This window comes from Elephantulus edwardii, unplaced genomic scaffold (genome assembly GCF_000299155.1).
Source record: "Elephantulus edwardii isolate Elephantulus edwardi_28Jun2011 unplaced genomic scaffold, EleEdw1.0 scaffold00001, whole genome shotgun sequence".
NCBI lineage: Eukaryota > Metazoa > Chordata > Mammalia > Macroscelidea > Macroscelididae > Elephantulus > Elephantulus edwardii.
In genome coordinates, this window is record NW_006399751.1 from 40,979,237 (window position 1) to 41,003,490 (window position 24,254).

Consider the following 24,254-nt stretch of genomic DNA (forward strand, 5'->3'; position numbering starts at 1 on the left):
ATAATGGGTGACTGGAATGCAAAAGTCGGGAACAAAGAGGAAGATTCAGTAGTTGGAAAACATGGACTCGGTGACAGAAATGGAGCTGGAGAGAGTATATTAATTAGTATGTATAAATTGCACATAATTATCATTTCAGAAAGTTAATTCAGTCATATTCTACAAGTTTTTCCGATTCAGTTCATAAATAGTCACTGAATGTTTATAATATACCAACCACTATTCTAGAGGCTAAAGATAACATTTGAAAGAAAACAAAGTAACTACCCTTAAGGTATTTATGTGCTAATTGTACTTATCCCCATACTTACCTCCAAAGTATCTTAAGTTTCAAAAAATATTAGTGGAATTTACCTACACAGGCTGGGTTTAGAAGAGGTGATGGTCCTAGGGATACTATAGCTAATGTTAGATGGATCTTGGCTGAAAGTAAAGAGTACCAGAGGAATGTCTTATCCGTGTTTCATTGACTACACAAAGGCATTTGACTAAGGGAATCACAATAAACTGTGGCTGACTCTGAGAAGAATGGGAATCCCAGAACACTTGATTGTGCTTATGTGAAGCCTATACTTGCACCAGAAGGCAGTCACCAGAACAGAGCAAGGAAACACTGCATGGTTCAAAATCGGAAAGAGTGTATGTCAGAAATATGTCCTGTCTCCATATCTTTTCAATGTATATGTGGAACAGATCATCCTGGAGGTTGAGCTCTATGAGGAGAAGTGTGGCATCAGGATTGGAGGCAGACTCATCAACAATCTGCGTTATGCAGATGACACAAACCTGCTTGCTCAAACTGAGGAGGACCTGAAGTGCTTGCTTCAGAAGGTCAAGGACTGCAGCCTTCAATATGGATTGAAGCTCAACATCAAGAAAACAAAGATTCTCACCACTGGATCAACTGGAAGCGTCATGATAGACTGAGATTGTTAACAGCTTTAGTTTGCTTGGCTCCACAATCAACACTCTTGGTACCAGCAGCTAGGAAATTAAAAGATTAATTGCATTGGGAAAGTCTGCTGTCAAAGACCTCTCCAAATTACTGAAGAGCAACGATGGCAGTCTGGAGACTAAGGTACAACTGATCCAGGCCATTGTCTTTGCAATTACTTGATATGTATCAGAAAGCTGGACAAAAACTAGGGATGACAGAAGGAGAATTAATGCCTTTGAGCTATGATGCAGGACACAAGTAATAAATATACCACAGACTGTGAGAACAAAGAGGTTTGTCCTAGAGAAGGTGAAACCAGACTGCTCCTTGGAGGCAAGGATTCTGATATATTCTGGACATGTTGCAAAATGAGACCAGTGCTTGGAGAGGGACGTCATGCTTGGGAGGGTGAGGGACAGCTAAGGAGAGGAAGACCCTCGATGAGATGGATTGATTCAGTGACTGGGGTAATGGGTGTAGATACATCAGAGACAATAAGATTGGCACCAGATAGAGTAGGGCTTAGGGCTGTTGTACATAGGGTCACTATGAGTTGCAGGCAACTCAACGACACCTAACAACAACAATAACTATGATACTAAGGATTATCTCATGTATTCATCACCACCACTCCTCATAAGACAAGGCAGAAATGGCCCATATAATTTCCAAGACTATATAATGCTTTCCACAAGCAGACTGCCGTGTATTTTTCCCCACAAGTGACTGGTGAGGTCAGCGACCACTTAACTTTAAGTTAGTAATCTAGCACTTTAACCACTGCATCACCAAACTTCTCAGTATGTGTATAACAATGTTTCATTTTGTTTGTTACATAAGAAGAGGAAATTAACATAAAATAGTATAAACCTTCAGAATAAAACTGTAACATTAAAACCTTCGGAATGTCAACTTAACGAACCCATGCTATGTGATTCAAATAATACTACACAAATTCCTCATCATTATCTACAGAAACTCATTTATAGTTGATAAATAAAAGATTAAAATAATCCAAAATAAGGTTACATGAAAGCATGATGTAACAGAGTTAATACCATTGGCATATCCTGTCATTCAATCAACAGAGGATAAAGAGCAAAAACTCTGAAAATGCAAGAAAACTCCCTCATATCCAAACTTCCTTATAACCTGAGAGGATGAAACTTTATCATCTTCTATTCAAACTCTACTAGACTTCTACCTAGGCAGATAACTGGAACAACGAGGAGGGTGATGGTAGTTAAGACATCTCCAGATTCATAGTGATTATATCTGGAATGTAAAAAGAATTCTTACAACTAAATAACAAAATAGATAAAAACCCAATTTATAAAGTCAGGCTTAAGATGAGGATACACACTTCTCAAAAAACATATGAAGGGCAACAAACACATAAAATTATGTTCAACACTATATTTTTCAAAAACCTCAATATTCAAACTCACTGCTGTTGAAATGAGTTGCAATCCTATGGGCAAAATCTTGAATAATCCAGGAAGTATCAAAATAAGATGGAAGGAATATACAGAGCCACTGTACCAAAAAGAACTGGTCAACATGGAAACATTTCAGAAAGTAGTATATGATCAAGAACCAATGGCAATAAAGAAAGAAGTTCACACTGCTCTCAAGGAATTTTCAAAAAATTAAGCCCCAGGAATTGATGGAACACCAACTGACATGTTCCAATAAAGAGATGCAGCCCTGGACACACTCACTAGTCTTTACCAAGAAATATGGAAGATCTCCAGTTTTTCTCAAATACTCCTATTAATTACTGAATTATTTGGTATCTAGAACAGCTAGAAACACTAGGAAGTATACTTAGATCTCATGTGGCAAATTGCCATTCAGGAATAACAAAGAGCATGCTTTTCTAGGATATTTGCTGACAGATTCGGTTTTAGTATTAAGAGTCTCATTACAGAAAGGCCCAGGCAATTTATAACTAAATCTATTTATTCTGATGATGCTTCTAAACTAGCAGTGATATGTTAAAGAAGTTTGAGCTTGCTTTTTAATTTAAATAATTAAGTAACTCACTTGCATAATAACTCGGGTTTTAATTCTGGGGTATGGACGTTGGATTCATAGCCCTTTTGCACACATTTTTAGTAATGGTGTGACTGGCAGAGTGATGGTAAAGGTTTTCCTCCATTTTGGTTTCAGAAGGACAAGAAAAGTGTTTATTGTAACTCACGTAATTCTTACAACTGTCAAAATCAACTTCCTTTTTTTATGGTAGTGTTGGCAGTGTCTGTCCATGTACATCAGTCATAACTTGTATAATGTTTATGAATATGTATTTTGATCGCTGTAAATGACTAGAGAATAGTCAGAAACCCCTATTTCCATGTTTTGAGTAATAAGAAAAAAACAAAAAACACTAAATGACAATTTGAGAAAGTCTTCCAGATTCCGATGTGTACAGCAGCCTACTATTGTAATGACAGTCTTGATAATTCACTGTAACAAGTAGCAAATAGCTTACCAAACCCAACTTGTATAGACTAATAAATCTTTTCCACAGGGAAAAAAAAAAATCAAAGACCACAGCCTTCAGTATGGATTACATCTCAACATCAAGAAGACAAAATATTTTTTCTCATATACCAATAGGCAACAACTTGAAAGATGATAGATGGAGAAATTAAATAAAGTTGTCAATGACTTCATCTTACATGGATCCACAATCAACACCCATGGTTACAATAGTCAAGAAAGAAGTTATACTGGAAAAATCTGTGAAGGACTTCTCCACAGTACTAAAGATCAATGATGTCAGTTTAAAGTCTAATGTATGCCTAATCCAAGCCATCCTCTTTTCATTTGCTTCCTCGGCATCTGAAAGTTGGAGAGTAAGTAAGAATGGCAGAAGAAGAACTGATGTCTTTGAATTGTGATGTTGGAAAAGAGTACTAGATAACCCATGGACTGCCAAAATAACAAACAAATCTGTCTTGAAGAAGCACAACCAAGATGCTCCTTAGAAGCAAAGATGATAAAATTTTGTCTTACATGCTTTGGGTATGTTGTAAGGAGGGGACCAATCTTTGGGGAAAGGCATCATGCTGGGAAAGAGGAGGAGGGAAGATAAAAAGAGAAAGACCTTCAACAAGATGAACTGACACAATGACTATAACAATGGACTGGAGGATATCAGAGATCATGAAGACAGGGCAAGTTTCAGATCTATTATTTACAGTGTTGCGTTGGACCACAATCAGTCAACAGGCACCTAACAACAATAATAAGATAACCATTATCGACAAGACAGATAATATACGTATAGGAGACTAAGAAGAAATTTAAATTCTTATTCATGGCTAGTGGGTATGTAAAATGGTACAACGACTGCAGAAAGCAACCTGGTTCTTTTTCAAAATGTTAAACATAGGATTACATGCCCTGGAATTTCACTTGTAGATATTTACCCAGAAGAAATGATAATATATGTCTATGCAAAGACCTATGTGTGAATGTTTATTCATTACTATTCAGTTTCATTGATTATGCAAAGGCATTTGACTGCATGGATCATAACAAACTGTGGCTGACTCTGAGAAGAATGGGAATCCCAGAACATTTTATCATGCTAATGCGAAACCTATACTTGGACCAAAAGGCAGTCGTCAGAACAGAGCAGGGCAACACTGCATGGTTCAAAATTGGGAAGGGTGTACGTCAGGGATGTGTCCTGTCTCCATACCTTTTCAACCTGTATGCAGAGCAGATTATCCGAGAGGCGGGGCTCTATGAGGAGAGGCGTGGCATTAGGATTGGTGGACAATCTATCAACAATCTGCGTTATGCAGATGACACAACCTTGCTCGCTGAAACTGAGGAGGACCTCATGCACTTACTGCAGAGGGTCAAGGAACTGCAGCCTTCAATATGGACTGAGGCTCAGTGTCAAGAATCTCACCACTGGACCAATCAGTAGCATCATGATGGATGGCGAAGAGATTGAGATTGTTTACAGCTTCAGTTTGCTCGGCTCCACGGTCAACACTCTTGGCACCAGTAGCCAGGAAATCAAAAAACGTATTGCGATGGGAAAGTCTGCGGTTAGGGACCTCTCCAAAATACTCAAGAGCAACAGTGTCTCTTTGGAGACTAAGGTGCACCTGATACAGGCCATGGTTTTTGCAATCACTTCTTATGCATCAGAGAGTTGGACAATGACTAGGAAGGATAGAAGGAGAATTGGCGCCTTTGAGCTGTGGTGCTGGAGAAGAGTATTGAATGTACCATGGACTGCCAAGAAAACAAACAGATTCATCGTAGAGAGGATTAAACCAGGCTGCTCCTTGGAGGCAAGGATTCTGGGGCTTCATCTGACATACTTTGGACATGTTGTAAGGAGAGACAGGTCTTTAGAGAGGGACATCATGCTGGGTAGAGTGGAGGGACAGCGCAGGAGGGGAAGACCCTCTATGAGGTGGATTGATTCAGTGACTGGGGTACTCGGGATGGGTTTGTCAGAGGCAATGAGATTGGCACAGGATAGAGCACGGTTAGGGCTGTTGTACATAGGGTCGCTATGAGTCGCAAACGACTCGACGGCACATAACAACAACAACAACAACATTCAGTTATTTCACACAATCATAAGCATAAAAAACCCAATCACTTGGTAAATTATATTTGTCCTTCAATTGGTAAATGACAAACAAAATGCGGTACAGCCGCACAATGGATTACAATGTATCCCATTTTATGCAATGCTAATAAAAAGGAAGCAAATACTGATATAGTCTACATCATTGGTAAACTTCAAATGTATACAGTGAAAGAAACCAGTGATAAGGAAAACATACTATATGATCCCATTAATAAGGAAGTCTGGAACAGACAAATCTACAGAGCAATGAAACAGATTGGCAGTTTTTCCACATGCTAGAAATGAGTAGTAGCTATTAAAAGGCAAGGAATTTGGGGGATTATAAAAAAATTCTCAAATTAAACTGTGGTAATAATTACACAACTTGTAAATACACTAACATATTCTTTAGTTCTACACTTAAAATCATACATACTTCAACTGACTTTAAATCTCAATAAAGCCAAGGCAACTAGAATAAAAGCACTCTCTTACACATGATGTAGATGTACAGGACACTAAAAAAAAGAGAAAGAGAGAAGAACTTAGAGTGCATTTTAAATAAGATTACATTCCTTCAACTCTCATATCCATTTGCCTCAAACAATATGGCAGCAGGAATCTATGCAGATTCATTTTATTCAAGAAAACATGACCATTTTATTTTACTAAAATATTTGTGGATACAGCTTAATGTTTTAAAACATGCCTAAGTAACATGGTATCTTATAGTATTCAATAATAAGCCTTCAAAATTAATGAGCTGAGGCCACATTTATTATATAACTAAAGTTGCTAAATAATAGTTTTCCCATTAGATATAATCACTAAGGAAAGTAAAATTAAATCAGTAATTATGAGACCTGAATATCAACCATCTAAAACTAGACATCAATAGCAAAATAGTATTTAAGAATCAATTTTATCAAACTGATAAACTTCTGGAGGTTAAAAAGGGTCAAAAACACAAACAAGGAGACACACAATGTCAAGTCAAAAATAAAGGTGAAAGTGAATACAAACAACATTTTAAACCCTTCATTCTTAGCAAATATTTACGTGTCAGATTAAGTGGTTATGTTTGGCACTTTCCCCATTAATGAAAATTTTAAAAGACCCACCATTTTTCATTAATTTCTAGTAGAAAATAGGCCAAGTATACGTAGTTTTATTATTAATTAATAGACATGAACTTATCTAAGTTCTGTAAATCTAAAATGTCTGTAAAAATGATAACATGAAATTTATAAAAGACACCATGTCTAGGCTTTTCTCAGAAACAGAGATGAAGATGAGGGCAACAAGAGAACTATACAAAAACAGCTGGTTAAGATTAAGAGTGCAAATTCTAGCCAAGAAATACACAGAACATAAACAGTCCCACACAGTATTAGATCTCAATAATGTTAATTTTTAAGAAGCAAAAGTTGAACAGTTCTCCAAATGTAATCCTAGAAAATGGAAAATGTGTTATTAAAACTAAGGAGCAGTTATCTTCTCTAATCTAAAACAAAGTGCTATTAAGTCAGAACTAACTTATAGCTGATCCTCAAATATGTTTTTAAGAGGGAGTAAATCACACAGGAAGAGAGTGTCCATTTTCTTCCATGAGAAGCTGGTGAATTCAAACCACATGCTTTTGGGTTGGCAGCAATATTCCACACCACTAAGCCACCTGAGTTTGACCCAAACCAAATCCCATACCATTAATAATAGCATCTATCTTTTAAAAAGGAGCACATGCTGAGTAAAATATCTCAGTCACAAAAGGCCAAATACTGCATAGCACCACTGTTATAATGCAGGTCTGACATGGGGGGTTGGGAGGAGAATAAGAGTGGATAGATAATGGCCATTGCATTGGAACAAACGAAAGAAAAAACTGTCTAAAATGAATATATGATTAGGCGTTACACATACGAGAACAGCCTAGAATAAGAGATATATCCCTGCAAAGAAGATGGGGGGCTAGGTAATTGTGCAACAGTGAATGAACTTTTTTTTTAAAAAGTGAACTTAGGGGAGGGGGAAGAGATGGAGAGGGATTAAATGTGCAACAATGAATGAATGAAAATCTAACTTCTCTGTAAATGTTTGTTAAAATCACAATTAAAATAAAACTATTTTTTTAAAAAAATAAATAAAGGTGCTTTGGCAGCCCAGTGGTGAAGAGCAGCACTGCCAACCCCAAAGTATGTAGTTCAAATCCACCAGCTGTTCAGCGTGAGAAAGATAGTCAATCTCAAGTAATTTACTGCCTCTAAAAAGCCACTGGAGGATCAGCTATGTGTCAGTTCTAACTCAACCACAAATAACAATTTAATTTCTTTTTTAATTTCCTGCTATCCACTCACTGTTTTAAGTATTTACATACATTTCCTATTTCACATCAAGCTAAGTAACTAAAAAAACCCTCTTTCACTGCTCTCAGCCTGCTAAGAAATAAATGACCCCTACAAATGATTTGTCATTACCACACCCTAAAATCCTGGCAGAACTGCAAAATTTTTCAAGAAGAAATAAGAAAACCTCATCACAAAACCTCCTCATGAATATGCGAACAAGAAATATTCAGACTTGAAAAATATTTCTTAAATGCATTTAACTAAACAACATTGGTTATTAATCTTCTAAAATATATGAGACTATAATTAAAAAAAAACACCAAAAACCCAAAGATTAATATAAAAATGGCATTGCTCTCTGGGATCTAACTGTCTTCAGGTAGGAAGCACCAAGGGAGGTAATAAAGGATAGGTTGATTAGTATACATAAACAATCACTTATAATACACAACACAATCAAAAAAGAGGCAAAGATCTTGAAATGACATTTCACCAGGGAATAGTCAAATGGCAAACAGGACAAGACAAGAGGTTCAACATGTTTAGCCATTAGAGATAGATGCAAACAAAATCAAAAGAAGACACCACTTCATTGCCAAGTAGGATAGTCAAGACTGGGTAAAAATAAAACCAAAAATAACAAACATTGGATAGGTTGTGGGAATATTGGAATCCCTACTTACTGCTTGTGAAAATGTCAAACAAAATAACCATTGTGGAAAAGTGCTTAATCTTCTTTCCTTAATTTCCTGTTCTATAAAAGGGGAATCGTTGTTGTATACGAAGCAAGTAATTAGAAAAGCTGCACTCTCTGAAGAAGAATGTGGCACAAGAATCAAGGAAAACTCATCAATTATGCAGATGCTTCAACTTTGCTTGCTGTGAGGAGGACTTGAAGTGCTACAAAAGATCAAGGACTATAGTTTTAAGTATGAGCTGCATCTCAACATAAGAAGACAAAAATCCTTAGGCTGATAGCATTGTGATTAAAACAGGCAAGGACTTCATCTTACTTGGATCCACAATCAACATCCTTGGTATCAGCAGTCAGAGGTGATCAGAAGACATAATGGACATACTGCTTTGGGAAAGTCAACTGTCAAGGATCTCTCCAAATTACTGAAGAGTAACGATGTCAGTCTAAAAACTAAGGTACACCTGATTCAGGCCATAGTCTTTTCAATCACTTGCTACGCTGCTGACAATTGAACAATGACTAGAGATAACACAAGAAGAAATGAGGCCACTGAGCTGGGGTTTTGGAGAAGATTACTAAATATCTCATGAACTATTAAAAGAATAAACAGGTATGTCTTCGGGAAAGTACATTCTTAGAGGCAAGAATGGTAAAGCTTCTTCGCATGTACTTTGGGCATGTCATTGTTGTTATTATGTACCATGGAGTCAACTACAATTCATAGCAGTCCTATGAACAACACCTCTGAACCCTGTCCTATCTTGAGCCAATCTCATATTGGGCATGTTGTTAGGAAGGGCTATTCCCTAGAAAGGAACATCATGCTTGGAAAGGCTGAGGGTGAGCAAAAGTGAGGAAGACCCTCTGTCAGACTGACTGAAAGAATGATTGCAGCAATAGGTTCAAGTATATTAGAGAAGATGAGGATGGCCCAGGATAGGAAAGAGTTCACATCTGTTGTTCATAGTGTTACTGTGAGTCATACTCAACTTGACACTTGACGGTACTTAAAAAACAACAAAAGGGGGAAATGTTATCTATTGCATACAAAATGTAAGAAGACTAAAACATGAAAGATTATGTAAGTACTCTATACAGTTCCTAGTTCACAGAATGTGCTCAGTTAATTACTACGACTAATACAAGCATCGGATGATAAATTGGTATAAATTACTAGAAAAATACTTGAGGAAATAACTAAATCTGCCCAAGGAAGTCAGAAAATAATTTATAAAAAGGAATAAAGTATGAACTATGATACAAAAGTAATAAAAAACTGTAAATAACAACATTATTTTATATTTGTCATTAAATTGTACTCTACAACTTCTGAAACATCTAATCACTTATGCATTTAATATTTAAATTGTATTACATTCTCCAAATAACTACTAAATGACACAATAAGAAAATTGGTACAACTAATGGCAAGAAAAAAATGAGTTTGGGGAAAAATCCATAATTAACTATTTTTTTAAAAGTCAGCTGTTAATGTGTGCTATCAAGACAGAACCGACTCATAGCTGATCTCCTCCAGCAGTTTTTCAGAGGTAGTTAATCACACAGGAGGAGATTGCCAATCCGCCTCCCTTGGAGCAGCTGAGATTCGATCCAAGTGCCTTTGGGATTGCAGTGCAGCTTCTTACCACTAAGCCACCAGTGCTCCATATCAACTTAGTAACAAATATCAATCATCTGATTCTAATTCTTATTCAATGGCCAAACTAGAATCTCAAACTGATAAAGAGTAATAGAAAAATTACAATAGTAGCATTGTATAGGGAGTTTCAGTGACTGTGGTAGGGAGTTGGCTGCCAACCCAAAGGTATGTGATTCAAATACAGCAACTGCTTCTTGGGAGAAAAATGGGCAACTCTTTCTTTCTTTGTTGGTTAACACAAAAATGTCCAACCCATGATACATAACAAGTTAATACAAAAACGTCTAATGAAAACTCAGATGGCAACTTTTAGTTTTCCAAAATGTTCTACTGACATTAAATCTTTTTAAAATTCACAAAATAATTAATAATAGTATGAGTCAAGCATTTTCTTAGTGCATAATAACTAATAATCAAAATAAAAGGAATTCAACCAAAGGACAAACCACAAAAGAGTCAACTGCCAATATTACTTTACAGAAATTCATGTTGTAGTTTTGTACCGTCAAGTAAGCCTTGACTCATAGGTGACCCTCCAGTGGGTTTTCAAAGGCAGTAAATCACATGAGAAGAGACTGCCCATCTTACTTTCCAAGCATCTATCTTTGGGTTTGCAGCCCAAATCCTTACAACACACTTGTGAGGATTCTGGGTGACACCCATCATATGACATGTGAGGGAAAATCCCATTATTATACCTAAGAATACTGATTCACTGGGATAAATATGCACACCAAAAGTCTTTTCTTAAAAATTCAAACACAAGTTAAGACATAGGAAATTCCTTTGGCTTAGGAAAGTTCTTAGGAATAAAAATATCATCAGCACAAAAACATAGTGAAATGTAAAAGCACAATGAAATGCATTTTATGGTTTCTATTTTGCTAACGCAGTTACAGTTAATGAGAATTGCCACGACAAAATTATTATTTTTATGAAAAGAACCTTATTACCAAACAATCAAATTTCATTTTTATTACTGATGTAAAAAAGTTCAAAACCATGATTCATTTATAAAGCGTACAAAAATAAGAAAAGTATTCAAGAATAGAGCAGAGGATCATTTACAAAGCAATAAAAAATTAAAGTATGCATTTCTCTTACTGGCAAGGCAAAAGCTTCTCTTCTACACATAAATGTGGCTGATTTGCTGAAGATTATATTCTTTGAACAAAAAAATGAGAAGTCTGAATTTTCAATATCTCATCTCCATTTGATATCTTCGGTCTATCTGAAGTGCTTATTAAGAAATTTCTAAAATGTTTGAAAAATGTTACATTTGATAATGGTTTAATTTTTTACTTAAAAAATGGAACATTTAGGTCCACATTCATAACTCAAATATCATCACAGAAATAAGGCTGAAAAATTTTATATAAGCATCCATCACAAAAATCTTTTACATCAAAAACATTTCACAGTATGAAATAACAATAAAACACAGCAAAAATTTAAACACACATTATAGCTAAACTATGTTTGAAGACCTCAAAGAAGCTTTCAGTTGATCTTAACATCATATTAACACTTTCTAAAAGGTAACAAAGAAATTCTAAGAATCTAGTTTCCATTCCATTTATTAGTATCATAAAATAGCCCACACAGCTGTCAACCGCATTTTGCCTCTAATCTTAAGTATTACATTTTGTTTAGCTTTACCATCTAAGTTCATATATGGCCAAAGAGATAGCACTATATATAAGAATAGCGTAAGACTATTCATATGACTAACATGAAGGACTCATTATCATTAAATTGGAACCAACTCATAGGTGACCCTTAATGGGTTTTCAGAGGCTTTAAGTAGCACAGTAGATTGCCCATCTTTCTCCTATAGAGTCACTGGTAGAGTCAAACCACAGAGTTAAGGTCCTTAGGTTGGTTAGTAGTGCAACTCCCTATGAAAAGGAGCTCTTGTGGCGTAGCTGCTGCTAACTGAAAGGCAGAGTCTTTCTGGTGGTTCAAATCCAATAGAAACTCTAAGACATGCAATATCCCTCCATGCAATTTATAGCCTCTGATATATGCGACGGCCTCTGAAAACCTGCTGGAGGGTCAACTGTAAGTTGGTTCCAACTTGACAGCAATGAGAATATCAAGGAAAAGATTATCTGAAATGTCAGTTTGAGAATTACTATAACTGTTCAATGACTTTCTCAATACTGAGAAATACTCAGATTGCTAAATAAAAAATAACAAAATTAACTTTCCAAAAACAAAAAAAATCCAAATGCATTATATTTTCTCAATTATTTGCTCCAATTACCATCATTAAAATATTCTCATATACAAATACAAGATAAAATTACTATAATTCATTCTCTCAATAATGTCTGTGAACAAGAGCCTCATTTCTATGTTAAGAAGGACTTTAAACTTTTCTTTTTCCACTTCTTTGAATCCTCTGAAATGCTTTTAAGTGCTAAGCTGCCAGTACTTACATAGAGAATGGATAAAAAACTGATATTGAAAACTATTTTTAAAATATGCCTGTTTTGATCATACTTACTTCCAAGATGATTCTATATGGGTACCATGGAACACATTTACAAGACTACTTTTCTAGATAAGATTATAAATTAATACTGCTGCTAGAATGAAGTTATTAATAAACTTAAATAATTAAGCATCTACATGCCCACAATGAAATATTCAAAGTCTTCTTTTTCCATCCTTTATATAGTTTACTGAGCTTCTAAATAAAGAACAGAACAGATATTGTCCTGATTTTGTAAGATTTCTAAATTACAGTATAATGAAATTAAATTAAATGCTTAAAATATACCCAGTTCTTCACTTATGGACATGATTAGGTTCCAAAGATAAGGTCATTAGGCAAAATCATCATTACTTGAGGAGGAGGACACTGATGTACCCTTGGAACCCACACTCTAGAAGGTACAACTGTGCTCTGGACCCCAAGGCCCTGCTGTTGGGGCTGGCCTTCAAAAAGACCTAAGGCCTGACAGCTAGACTATACTAGAAGCACAGGCTCTGTGGTTCAGGCAACCAGCAGGACCACGTATGACATTAGTGGGTGCTCCTGCTCATGTCCATGATGCCCCCCAGAGCTACCCCATCAATAGCCGCCACCAGTCTACAGATCCCACAAAAATGAGCAATGTACCCTGGCAAAGAGTGAAGAACAACAGCTGCATGCATGAGGAGCTATGTAGCCCAGGTCATGAAGGAGGAAAAGCCAGTTTCTGCAGAATCCCCACACCCTAAATTACCCACGTGCCCTTCCTACTGCAGGACTTGTGCTCTTCAGGGGTGTGAATAGACTGCAGAGCAGCAGCAACTTCCCCTGCTCACATCTGGGCCTCTCCAGCCACTTGTGGGCACTTCTCAGAAGGGCTCTCTCAAAATCCTCCCCAGTTGCCTTTCATACAAAGAGCTACAACAGCGGCTCGAGGCTTGAGATCAGCAAGAGGCCTTCTAGAAAGTAAGGCTGACAGACAGGTGTGCCTTATAGGCCAGGAACTGAACACGGGAAAGAAATTTAGCAAAATAGCTAGGTTTTAATAAGCAAACTAGTCTGATGGAGGATTTTTTTTTACACTATTGTTCTAAATGTCAAATGTCAGCAAGTATGAGGTAAGTGAATTAGGTAGGTGAATAGCAAGGGAATTCCAAAAACAGTGTATATATACAAAGAAATAAACAGAAAAGGCCCTTGATAGCTTTTGAAGTCCAAAATGGTATTGGGACAATAGAAGTAAAAAGGTAACACCTTAAAAAAAAAAAAAGGAAAGGTAACACCTTTATAGACTCCCTTGCAGCATAGGATTCTTAGACAAATCAAAACAGAAACTACCACATATGCATAATCATTATATGCCATCATATACTAAATGGCTCCTGTACATTACAAATATATATATTCTCACCATTTAAATAGAGATAACTGAGTCCTAGAAAAGCCTGACTATAAGGACCACAGAAGAAAGGAGGGAAGGAGCTTAAAGTCCAGTTTTGTCTTTTAATAAACTTATTCCTGACCTTTTTTTTTATTTGTGACTCATAGCGACCCTATGTACAAGAGCCCTAAACACCGTTCTATCCTGTGCCAACCTCGTCATCTCAAACACACTCATTTCCACAACTCCACTCACAGAATCAATCCATCTCATCAAAGGTCTTCCTCTCCTTCGCCGCCCCTACACTCTCCCAAACACGATATCCCTCTCCAAGGACCAGTCCCTCCTTGCAACATGCCCAACGTATGTCAGACAAAGATTCAGAATCCTTGACTCCAAGGAGCATTCTGGCTTCACCCTCTCTGGGACAAACCTGTTTGTTCTCCTAGCAGTCCGTGGTATATTCAACACTCTTCTCCAGGACCACAGCTCAAAGGCATCAATTCTCTATCGTCCCTGTTCACTGTCCAACACTCCGATGCATAGCACGTAACTGTGCGAAGACTATATCCTGGATCAGGCCCACCTTAGTCTCCAGCCTGATGTCGTTCCTCTTCAGGACTCCTGAGAAGTCCCTCACAGCTGACTTTCCCAATGCAATTTATCTCCTGATTTCCTGGCTGTTGTTACCAAGAGTGCTGGGAACCAAGTAAACTAAAACTGTTAACTCTCTCAATCTCTTCACCATCCATACTGATGCTGCCAATTGGCCCAGTGGTGAGAATCTTTGTTTTCTTGATATTGAGATTCAATCCATATTGAAGGCTGCAGTCCTTTACCTTCTGCAGCAAGCGCTTCAGGTCCTCCTCAGTTTCAGCAAGCAGGGCTGTGTCAGGTTGTTGATGATTCTTCTACCACTCCTGATGCCACATTACTCCTCGTTACAGCCCAGCGTCTCGGATGATCTGTTCTGCATACAGACTGACCCAATTTAGGAATTCAGCTTCCAAGAACATTGACTGTGGAACCAAGTAAAACTTCAATACTTTGTCCATTCATCATGCTATTACTTAATGGTCTAGTTGTAAGGATTTCCATTTGTTCTATGTTAAAGTATACTCTATACTAAAAGCTGTAGCCTTTCATCTTCACTAGTGTGTTAAGTCCTCTTTGCTTTCAACAGCAAGGTGGCATCATTTGTACAAGGAAGATTGTTGATGAGTCTTCTTCCAATCCTGAAGTCCCATTATTCTTCATATAGAGCAGCTTCTACATTATCTTCTCATTTTACAGCTTTAGTAAGTATGATGAAAGGATACAACCCAGGTAGACTACATTTCAAAACTACACAATATCGCTTTGTTCTATTCCAATTACTGCCTCTTGGTTAATGGACAGATTCCACATAAGCACAATCAAGTGCTCTGGAATTTTTCAAAACGTTATTTGTTATGAGCTACACAGTTGAACACTTTTACATAATAAAACACAAATATCTTTCATCTGCTCTTTTCCATCTGTCAGATACTGTTTTAAATCTGAGCATTCAAATCAAGATAGACTAGAAGATTTGACAATCCACTTCCAAAATAGCAGGTCTTTGAAAATCCTATGTACAATAAAGCACAGTTAGACTAGCAGATATGGCAACTGAGGCTGAGGCTGAGCCCTCAAGTATGGAAACACAGAGGAGGGACAGTTGTTTTCAGTGACTGGGGTAGTGGGGGTAGCCATCTCAGAGACAATAAGATTGGCACAGGATAGCCCAGGGTATAGGGCTATTGTACACAGGGTCACTATGAGTCGCAGGCAACTCAACAGCACATAACAACAACAATACCACAACAAACATCTTTCGGGTATTCTCGGCTTTTAGCCAATATCCATCTGACATCAGTAATGACATTTCTCACTCCACAGCCTCTTCTGAATACAACATGAAATTATGGCAATTCACTCAAAAGCTCTCTGCTATGAAGTTGGTTCTGACTCACAGTGACAATATATTGGGGTCCAAGGCTGTAAGTCACAATGAGAGCAGACTGTTCATCTTTCTCAGAGTAGCCTGCTCCAACCACTAGAGACAATGTAGCATTTTGGTTAGCAACTCACTGGAGCAGGCTACCAGAGCACTCCAGATATTAATACCGTTCAATAATTTCCACATTCTGAACTCACCTGTCTTTAGAATGAGAACAAATACAAATCTCTTTGTTAGCGAGGTCACACTCTCCATATCTCTTGGTACAGACAAGTGAATGCTTCCAATGTTTAGGACATCTGCTATAACCTCTAAACTAGTATTCTGTGAATTCCTAGAACCCTGTTTTTCCACCAATACTTTCAAGGTAGTTTGGACTGCATCTTTCAATTGCACTGGTTCTTGATGATATGCTAATTCCTTAAAATGGTTGAACATCAACCAGCGGTAGTTCCAATACCGCAGGGTCATCCAGGGTGGACATACTTGTGTGAGCTTCCAGAATAAGACAAACTAGGAAAAAGGGCCAGCAATCTACTTCCAAAAAAACTGGCCAGTGCAAATCCTATGAATAACAGGTGAACACTGCTTCTTATAGTGCTGGAAGGTAAGTCCCTCAGGTTGGAAGGCACTCAGAATACAATTGCAGAAGAGTTGTCTGCTCAAAGTAGCACCAACCTTAAATGGCACAGATAGAGGAAAGCTTTCAGGACCTTTATTTGCTGCTACTATATGACTCAAAAATGAGAAGAAACAGCTGCAAGAACCTGCTAGTAAATGGAATGTGGAATATAAAACATATCAATCAAGGCAACTGAAGTAATTAAAAATGAAGTGAGATGCATAAGGATATATATATATATATCTATATCTATATATATATCCTAGGCAATAATGAGCTACAGGGAACTCATGTTGACCAACCTGAATCAGATAAATATTACATACTATCCTGTCAATGACAAACTGAAGAGGAATGGCATCACAATCGTCATCAAAAATAACATTCCAAGATACATATTAAGTATAATACCATCAATGAATGGATAACGTTTATATACCTATAGAGGGATTTACATACAAACCACTAATACCAAAGATAAAGAAATGGAAAATTTTTACCAACATCCACAGTCTGAAATTGATCAAACATATAATAAAGATGCACTGATAATTACTGCTGATTGGAATTCAAAGGCTGAAAGCAAAGAAAAATCAGTAGCTAGAAATAAGACCATGGTGATAAAAGCTGGAAATTACAGAATTTTGCAGGACCAACAACATATTCATTGCAAATACCCTTTTTCACCAAAATAAACAGTGATTATACACGTGGACCCTACAAGATAAAATATGTTGTTGTTGTTGTTAGGTGCTGTTAAGTTGAGAATGACTCATAGCAACCCCATGAACAAAAGATCTGAATGCTGTACCATAGTCAAATCAACTACATCTGTGGAAAGAGATGATGAAGAAGCTTGGTATCCCATCAGTCAGAATAAGGCTAGGAGTCATCTGTGGAACAAACTTACAGTTGCTCAAATCCAAGTTGAATCTGAAGCTGAAGAAAAGTAAAACAAGTTCCAAAAAAAGGTCAAAGTATGTCTTGAATGTAACATGCTTACATTTAGAAACTATTTCAAAAATAAATTTGATACGCTGAACATTTATTATTGAATACCAAGGGAATTACAGGCGGACATCAAGGATAGCACACATGAGAAAAGCAAAAGGTCAATTAAAAAGAGACAACAAAACTGGATGTCATCAACTTTAAAACTTGCTCTACAGCACAGAGAAGCTAAAATGAATGGAAAAAATTAAGGAGCTGAATGGAGGATTTCAAAGGCTAGCTTGAGAAGACAACGTATTAAAATGAAATGTACAAAGATCTAGAGTTAGAAAACTAAAAGGGAAGAACATGTTCAGCATTTTTAAAGCTGAAACACTGGAGACAAAAAATCCAAGCTTCAGTTGCAAACAGAAATACCATTTGACCCAGAAATTCCACTACTGGGAATTTACCCTAAAGAAACCATAACTGCCACCCAAGCATATATATGCACACCCATGTTTACTGTGGCTTTGTTCGCAAAAGCAGAGAGCTGGAAACAACCCAAGTGCCCATTAACAAATGAATGGATAGAGAAGCTCTAGTATATTCACACAAAGGAATACAATGCAGCACTGAAAAAGAAGGAACTCATGAAATACTATGCAAAATGGATGACTCTGGAGGACATTATGCTGAGTGAAATATCTCAGTCACAAAAGGACAAATATTGCATAGGGCCACTGTTGTAAAATGGGAATGACATCATGGTTGAGGGAAGACAGAAAAGGAGGGGAAGAATGATGTATATTGCATTGAAACAGATGAGGGAGAGAACTGTTTAAAAGGGATATATGAATGAGTATTCTTGTCATTACAGAAGTCCAGAGTGAAGGCCGCATAGTGGACTTGGGGGGAGGGATTGCTTAACAATGAAAGAATTTTTTTTCCTTCATTTTCAAGGAGAAGAGTTAATTGGGAGGGAGCGAATAGGCAGGGAGAAAAGTTCAACAATGAATGACTGGAAACCTTAAGTCTCTGTAAACTTTCATTAAAATCAATTAAAAAAAAAAATCCAAGCATCGAGTAGCAATACTGAAGGGGAGCTCTGGTGGCTAAGTAGTAAGGAGTGTGCTGTCAACTCAAAAGCACTCAGTTTGAGTCCACTCAGTTTGCTCTATAGGAGAAAGATGAGCAATCTCCTTCCAGGCAATTAAATGCCTCTGAAAACCTGCTGGTCAGCCAGCTATTAGTTAGTTCCAACTCTACAGTACATAACAACAATATGGACAAAATATTGAATGGTAAAGGAACCATTTAGGAAAGGTTAAAGAAATAGAATAGAGTATAGCTAAGACAGTAGATACATAAAATTCCCAGAAATTTTTACACACTTCAAGCTTAAAAATCACTGCTTGAAATCTCAAGATTATTTACTGGCTCAGATCACAAATACATTTTGAATACCAACTGACAGGTGCTTGGGATATAAAGGGAAACAAAAGTGTTAACTACTTGCTTTCATGAAGGCTGCAAAAGGACAGATATTTCTTTATTTAAGTAAACAGTATAGTTTATTTACTTTTAAAATATAAAGGAAAAATAAATATTCACAAAACCACAAAGCTTTGAAAAACATTTTGTCAAATTTTATAGCACAGTCAGTATATCTCATTTCTAAAAGTCTACCTTCCTAAAGAGTCAGGGACCTCTCCAAATTACTGAGGAGTAATGATGTTAGTTTGAGAACTAAAGTGCACCTGATTGTGGCCACGGTCTTTTCGACTGACTAGTTGCTAAGCTGCTGAGAGCTGGACAAATGAATAAGGATGAGAAAAGATGAACTGAGGCCTTTGAATTGTGTTGAAGAAGAGTACTGAATATCTTATGGACTTCCTAAAGAACAAACAAGTATTAGAGAAGGGACAGCCAGACTACTCCTCATAGGCAAGAATGGCAAAGTTTCGCTCCACATACTTTGGGCATGTTGCTAGGAGAGACTCTTCCTTAAACAGTGATATCATGCTTGGAAAGGTGAAGGGTCAGTGAAAGAGAGGAAGACCCTCAACCAGGTGGATTGGGACTACACTGTGACTGCAACAATGGGCTCAAGTGTGTCAGTGATGATGGGAACGGCAAGGATAGGACAGGACTCAGATTTGTTTTTTATAGGCTCACTATGAGTCATACGCAAATCAAAAGCACCAAATAATAATAACCACCTTCTTAAAGTATCTATTTTTACTGCTGTTTTAAGACTGCACTGTTGTTAGGCTCAAACAGAAAATACTGCCAGAGATTTAAATGTAAATCCATTTAAAGTTGAATTCTTCTCTAATCATAGCCAACACTTAAGAATATCTATGGCTAGTCCTACTTTTTCAACAATATTTCTTTCACAAAAATAAAAAGACTCTAAGAAAATATTATGAATTTATGCTTATTTACATCAGTCATGCTCAGTCCACCAAATTAAAGATGTGTCTTAAAAAATATGTATATGGAAATATTATGAAATATCTTAAAAGCAAAAAGTACTGGTATGCATGAATATGGTGAAAGGAACAAAGTATTAAATGCTAAGAGGAGCAAAGATTTTTATACAGATGAAACTTACAATTGGTCTTTAAATGGAACACTTTGATTCATTTGCTCAGCAAGTGTTTCGTGAGCACTTACCACTGATGGCTAAAATAAAGCAGTAAGCAAGGCAGCCACGAGTCTAGCCCTGAGGATCTGATCCTAGTCATCCACAAGCAGAGTGGACAGCCTAGTATACTTGCAGAGAAAAAGTTGGAAGACTGTCATTCTCTGAAAACATACCTTACAATAGCAGTACTGCTCACACCTGATCCTTAGATAAATAAAGCTTGACCTGTCACAGAGTGATGGCCGATCTCCCAACCTCCTCAACTGTCCTTACTCTCCAAATCTATATACTGCTACCTTGTTTCTTAAGGCCTAAACCACCTTGGCTGTGGAGTCTGTACTGTCATTAACAACACTGCCAGCTACAATGCAGCTCAAAACAAATTTAAAGATAACATTTCCATCAAGTCAGAACCCACAAAAAGGTGATTCTCCTGTGAGTTTTCAGAGGCTATAAATCACACAGGAAGAGTGTTTTAGAGTAGCTGGTGGATTCAAACCACTTGACTTCGGGTTGGCAACACAACTCCTTACTACCAGGCCACCTGAGTTCCCTTAAGTTGTGTATATACATGGAATATTCCTTACACCAGGCTATGCCTGGTGCCAAAGTTTGTGTTCCCAATTATGTTATATTGCCTCTAGTGCCCCAGGCTATACCTTGTCCAGTATGTTTACATTAAAACAAAACAAAATAAAGAACAAAAGTCTTTAGAATACAGCAAAGGAGCCTAAAACAGTTTCTGGGTCAAGATTATTTTTACATAGTTCTTGAGCTCTAACTAGGGACCACTCAACAAAATATGGCCCTCTTTGGTGCTGAAAAGTACCATCCAGAAGTCTGGGTGGAAATTTCCAAAAATAAATAAATCCACCAAATCTCCCTAAGGAAACAAGAAATTGTGCCAAAACAAGAATAAAATGCTTCAGATATAGGTTGAGAGGCCAAGCAGTAAGGAAGGGCCTGATCTTTGGTATTAAATGTAAACATCTTCGACTGACTCTTAAAGCTGCCACAAAACCTTTGTCACTTCAATAAATAAGAATGATAATGGCTACTTGGGGCGGGGGGAGGTAAGGATTACAAGAATTAAGTCTTTTAAAAAATGTCAAAAAAAGGTAAAGCATATGTAGTAGACTTAATACATTTCAGACATGGTGAATGGCAGTACCCTGTTGGCTGGCGAGGAAGCAAGAGCTTCGGCGGCCTCTCAGTGACGACACGGGCGACTTCCCTGTGACAATCACCTTAAACTTGAGGTCTAACTCTTAAGTCTTAGGTGGGCTGATCCCTATGGCCACGCCCCCCGCCCACCCCAACCTAGGCCTCCACACACTCCCAAAGCAAGAAGCTGAACAGCGTTCTGGATAAAGTGCGCCCAGGAGATGCAGCCTCGAGTCCGACCTTAACTAACTGCCTCCATCTCAGTATTCTCATCAGTGAGATGAGCCTGGTCCTCCGTTAGACACGCCACGCCGCCTCCTGCTACTGCCCAACGCCAACCCCGCAGGGTCCGCTGCCTGGTCTCGGAGCCAAGCGTGCTAACCTGCAATCTGGGAGACGAAGGCTTCCGCCCTCAGAGACATGTCGGATAGGTGACCTCGTACCCGCCGTTCCCGCTCTCTGCAGCCCAAGCGTCTTCCTCCTCAACCGCAGTGGCTGCTAACAAGCTGAACAGGGGACTGGACTTGTGAGAGACACCCTGCGGAAACTCCACTGATGGCAGGAAAGGAAGCGAGGCTCCCAAGGTTACCGCCAGGCCGCAGCCAGGAACTTCCGGCGCAGCTGACAGCCGCGCACGGGCGCTTCCGCCGGCACAGCCCCGCCCCCGCCGTCCTTCGGCGCGGCTTGCTCACCGAGACCCTAGCACCGCACGCGTAACCGGCCCAGACGGCTCGGGGGCCTGGTTCTCTACTCCCTTCGCTAATGTAGCGACAGTCTCCAAATTCCGGGGGACTTAGAGCTTTCTAGTATTTCTCGTGTGAGCAAAAGAAAGAAGCGAACATTTTTAAAGCGTAGATACACACCTGACACGTGAAAAGATCCCTATTCTACTTCCTAACACCCTTTCAACAACCTATTAAAATGGTATGTCATGCCCTTAACGAATAATAGAGCATTTTAACCATTCGCTCAGAGACTTCACGCAGCCCCAGACTCAACCTCATATTAATTCACTTTACACTCTACTGCTGTGTTGATGGGTCCAAGGATGGCTATTGATGTTTTAATTCAGAGTTGCTTGTCAGAATAAGGAAAGTTGAGCAGCACCCACAGTGAGAGACAGTTGGCCCTTAAATTGTGTGTGATCGAAATGAAGCTTAGTTTGGAGAATCTTTAGTTCCACACAGGTTTTACATTTAGGGGTGGTCAGTTAGGAAGTTCTCTGCGGATGTCCTGTTGCAGTCGTTTTTGGATAATCTTCAGTAGAATCTTGTTTGCATGTGAAATCAATGATATTGTTCTATAGTTTCCACACTCTGTTGGGTCACCCTTCTTTGGAATGGGAACAAATAGAGATCTCTTCCAGTCAGTTGGCCAAGTGTTTGTTCTCCAGATTTCTTGACACAACTTGGTGACCACGTCCAGGGCAGCATCTGTTAGCTGAAATATGTCAATTGGTATACCATCTATTCCATCTATTATGTTTTTGCTATTTCCTTCAAAGCAGCCTGAACTTCTTCCTTCATCACCATAGGCTCTTGCTTATATGTTGTTTCATTAAATTCTTCTGTGTCTGCCAACTCCTTTCGATACAGTGACTCAGTATCTTCTTTCCATCTTCTTTTAATACTTTCTGGATCATTTCATATTCTGCCTAAAGCATCTTTAATTATAGCAACTTGAGGTTTGAATTTGTTCTTCAGTTCCTTGAGCTTCAAAAATGCTGAGCGAGTTTGGCCCTTTTGATCTTCTGACTCCAACTCCTTGCACATTTCATTGTAATATTTTACTTCGTCATCTCGTGCTGCCTTTTGAAATCTCCTATTCAACTCTTTAGTATCTTGAATTCTTCCTTCTGCTTTTGTTTCTCTGTGTTCCAGTGCAATTTTCAGAGTCTCTTCTAACATCCATTTTGGTCTTCTCTTCCTCTTCTGTCTTTGCAATGACCGTTTGCACTCTTCCTGGATGATACCCTTGATATCCTCCCACAACTCATCTTATCTTCACTCATTAGTGTTCAAGGCCTCAAACCTGTTCCTGAAATGGTTCTGAAATTCAGGTGGGATAGACTGAAAGTCATATTTTGGTTCCCGTGGATTTGGTTTCATTTTCCTTCAGCTTCAGCTTGAACTTGAATATGAGTAGTCCAGGCTGGGTTTAGAAGGGGCCATGGTACTAGGGATATTGTAGCTAATGTTAGATGGATCTTAGCTGAAAGCAGGGAATACCAGAGGAATGTATATTTGTGTTTCATTGGCTATGCAAAGGCATTTGACTGCGTGGATCATAACAAACTGTGGCTGACTCTGAGAAGAATGGGAATCGCAGAACACTTCATCATGCTGATGAGAAACCTATACTTGGACCAAGAGGCAGTCGTCAGAACAGAGCAAGAAAACACTACATGGTTCAAAATTGGGAAGGGCATATGCCAGGAATGTGTCCTGTCTCCATACCTTTTCAACCTGTATGCAGAACAGATTATCCAGGAGGCTGGGCTCTATGAGGAGAAATGTGGGGTCAAGATTAGTGGAAGATATATCAACAATCTGCGTTATGCAGATGACACAACCCTGCTTGCTGAAACTGAGGAGGACCTGAAGCGCTTGCTGCAGAGGGTCAAGGACTGCAGCCTCCAATATAGATTGAGGTTCAACGTCAAGAAGACAAAGATTCTCACCACTGGACCAATTGGCAGCATCAAGATGGATGGTGAAGAGATTGAGATTGTACACAGCTTTAGTTTGCTTAGCTCCACAGTCAACACTCTTGGCACCAGTAGCCAGGAAATTTAAAGACGTA

At 38.2% G+C, this 24,254-nt stretch overlaps 1 protein-coding gene across 1 annotated transcript in view; it reads right to left on the reverse strand.

Annotated features, from left to right (window-relative positions):
* The window catches only part of MTX2 (metaxin 2), an 80,681-nt gene extending 58,807 nt beyond the window's left edge, over positions 1 to 21,874 (reverse strand). The window contains exon 1 of the mRNA XM_006878956.1: positions 21,835 to 21,874. Coding sequence (XP_006879018.1) covers positions 21,835 to 21,874 — 40 coding nt within the window. The remainder of the gene's footprint in view (positions 1 to 21,834) is intronic.
* Positions 21,875 to 24,254: the final 2,380 nt, after the last annotated feature.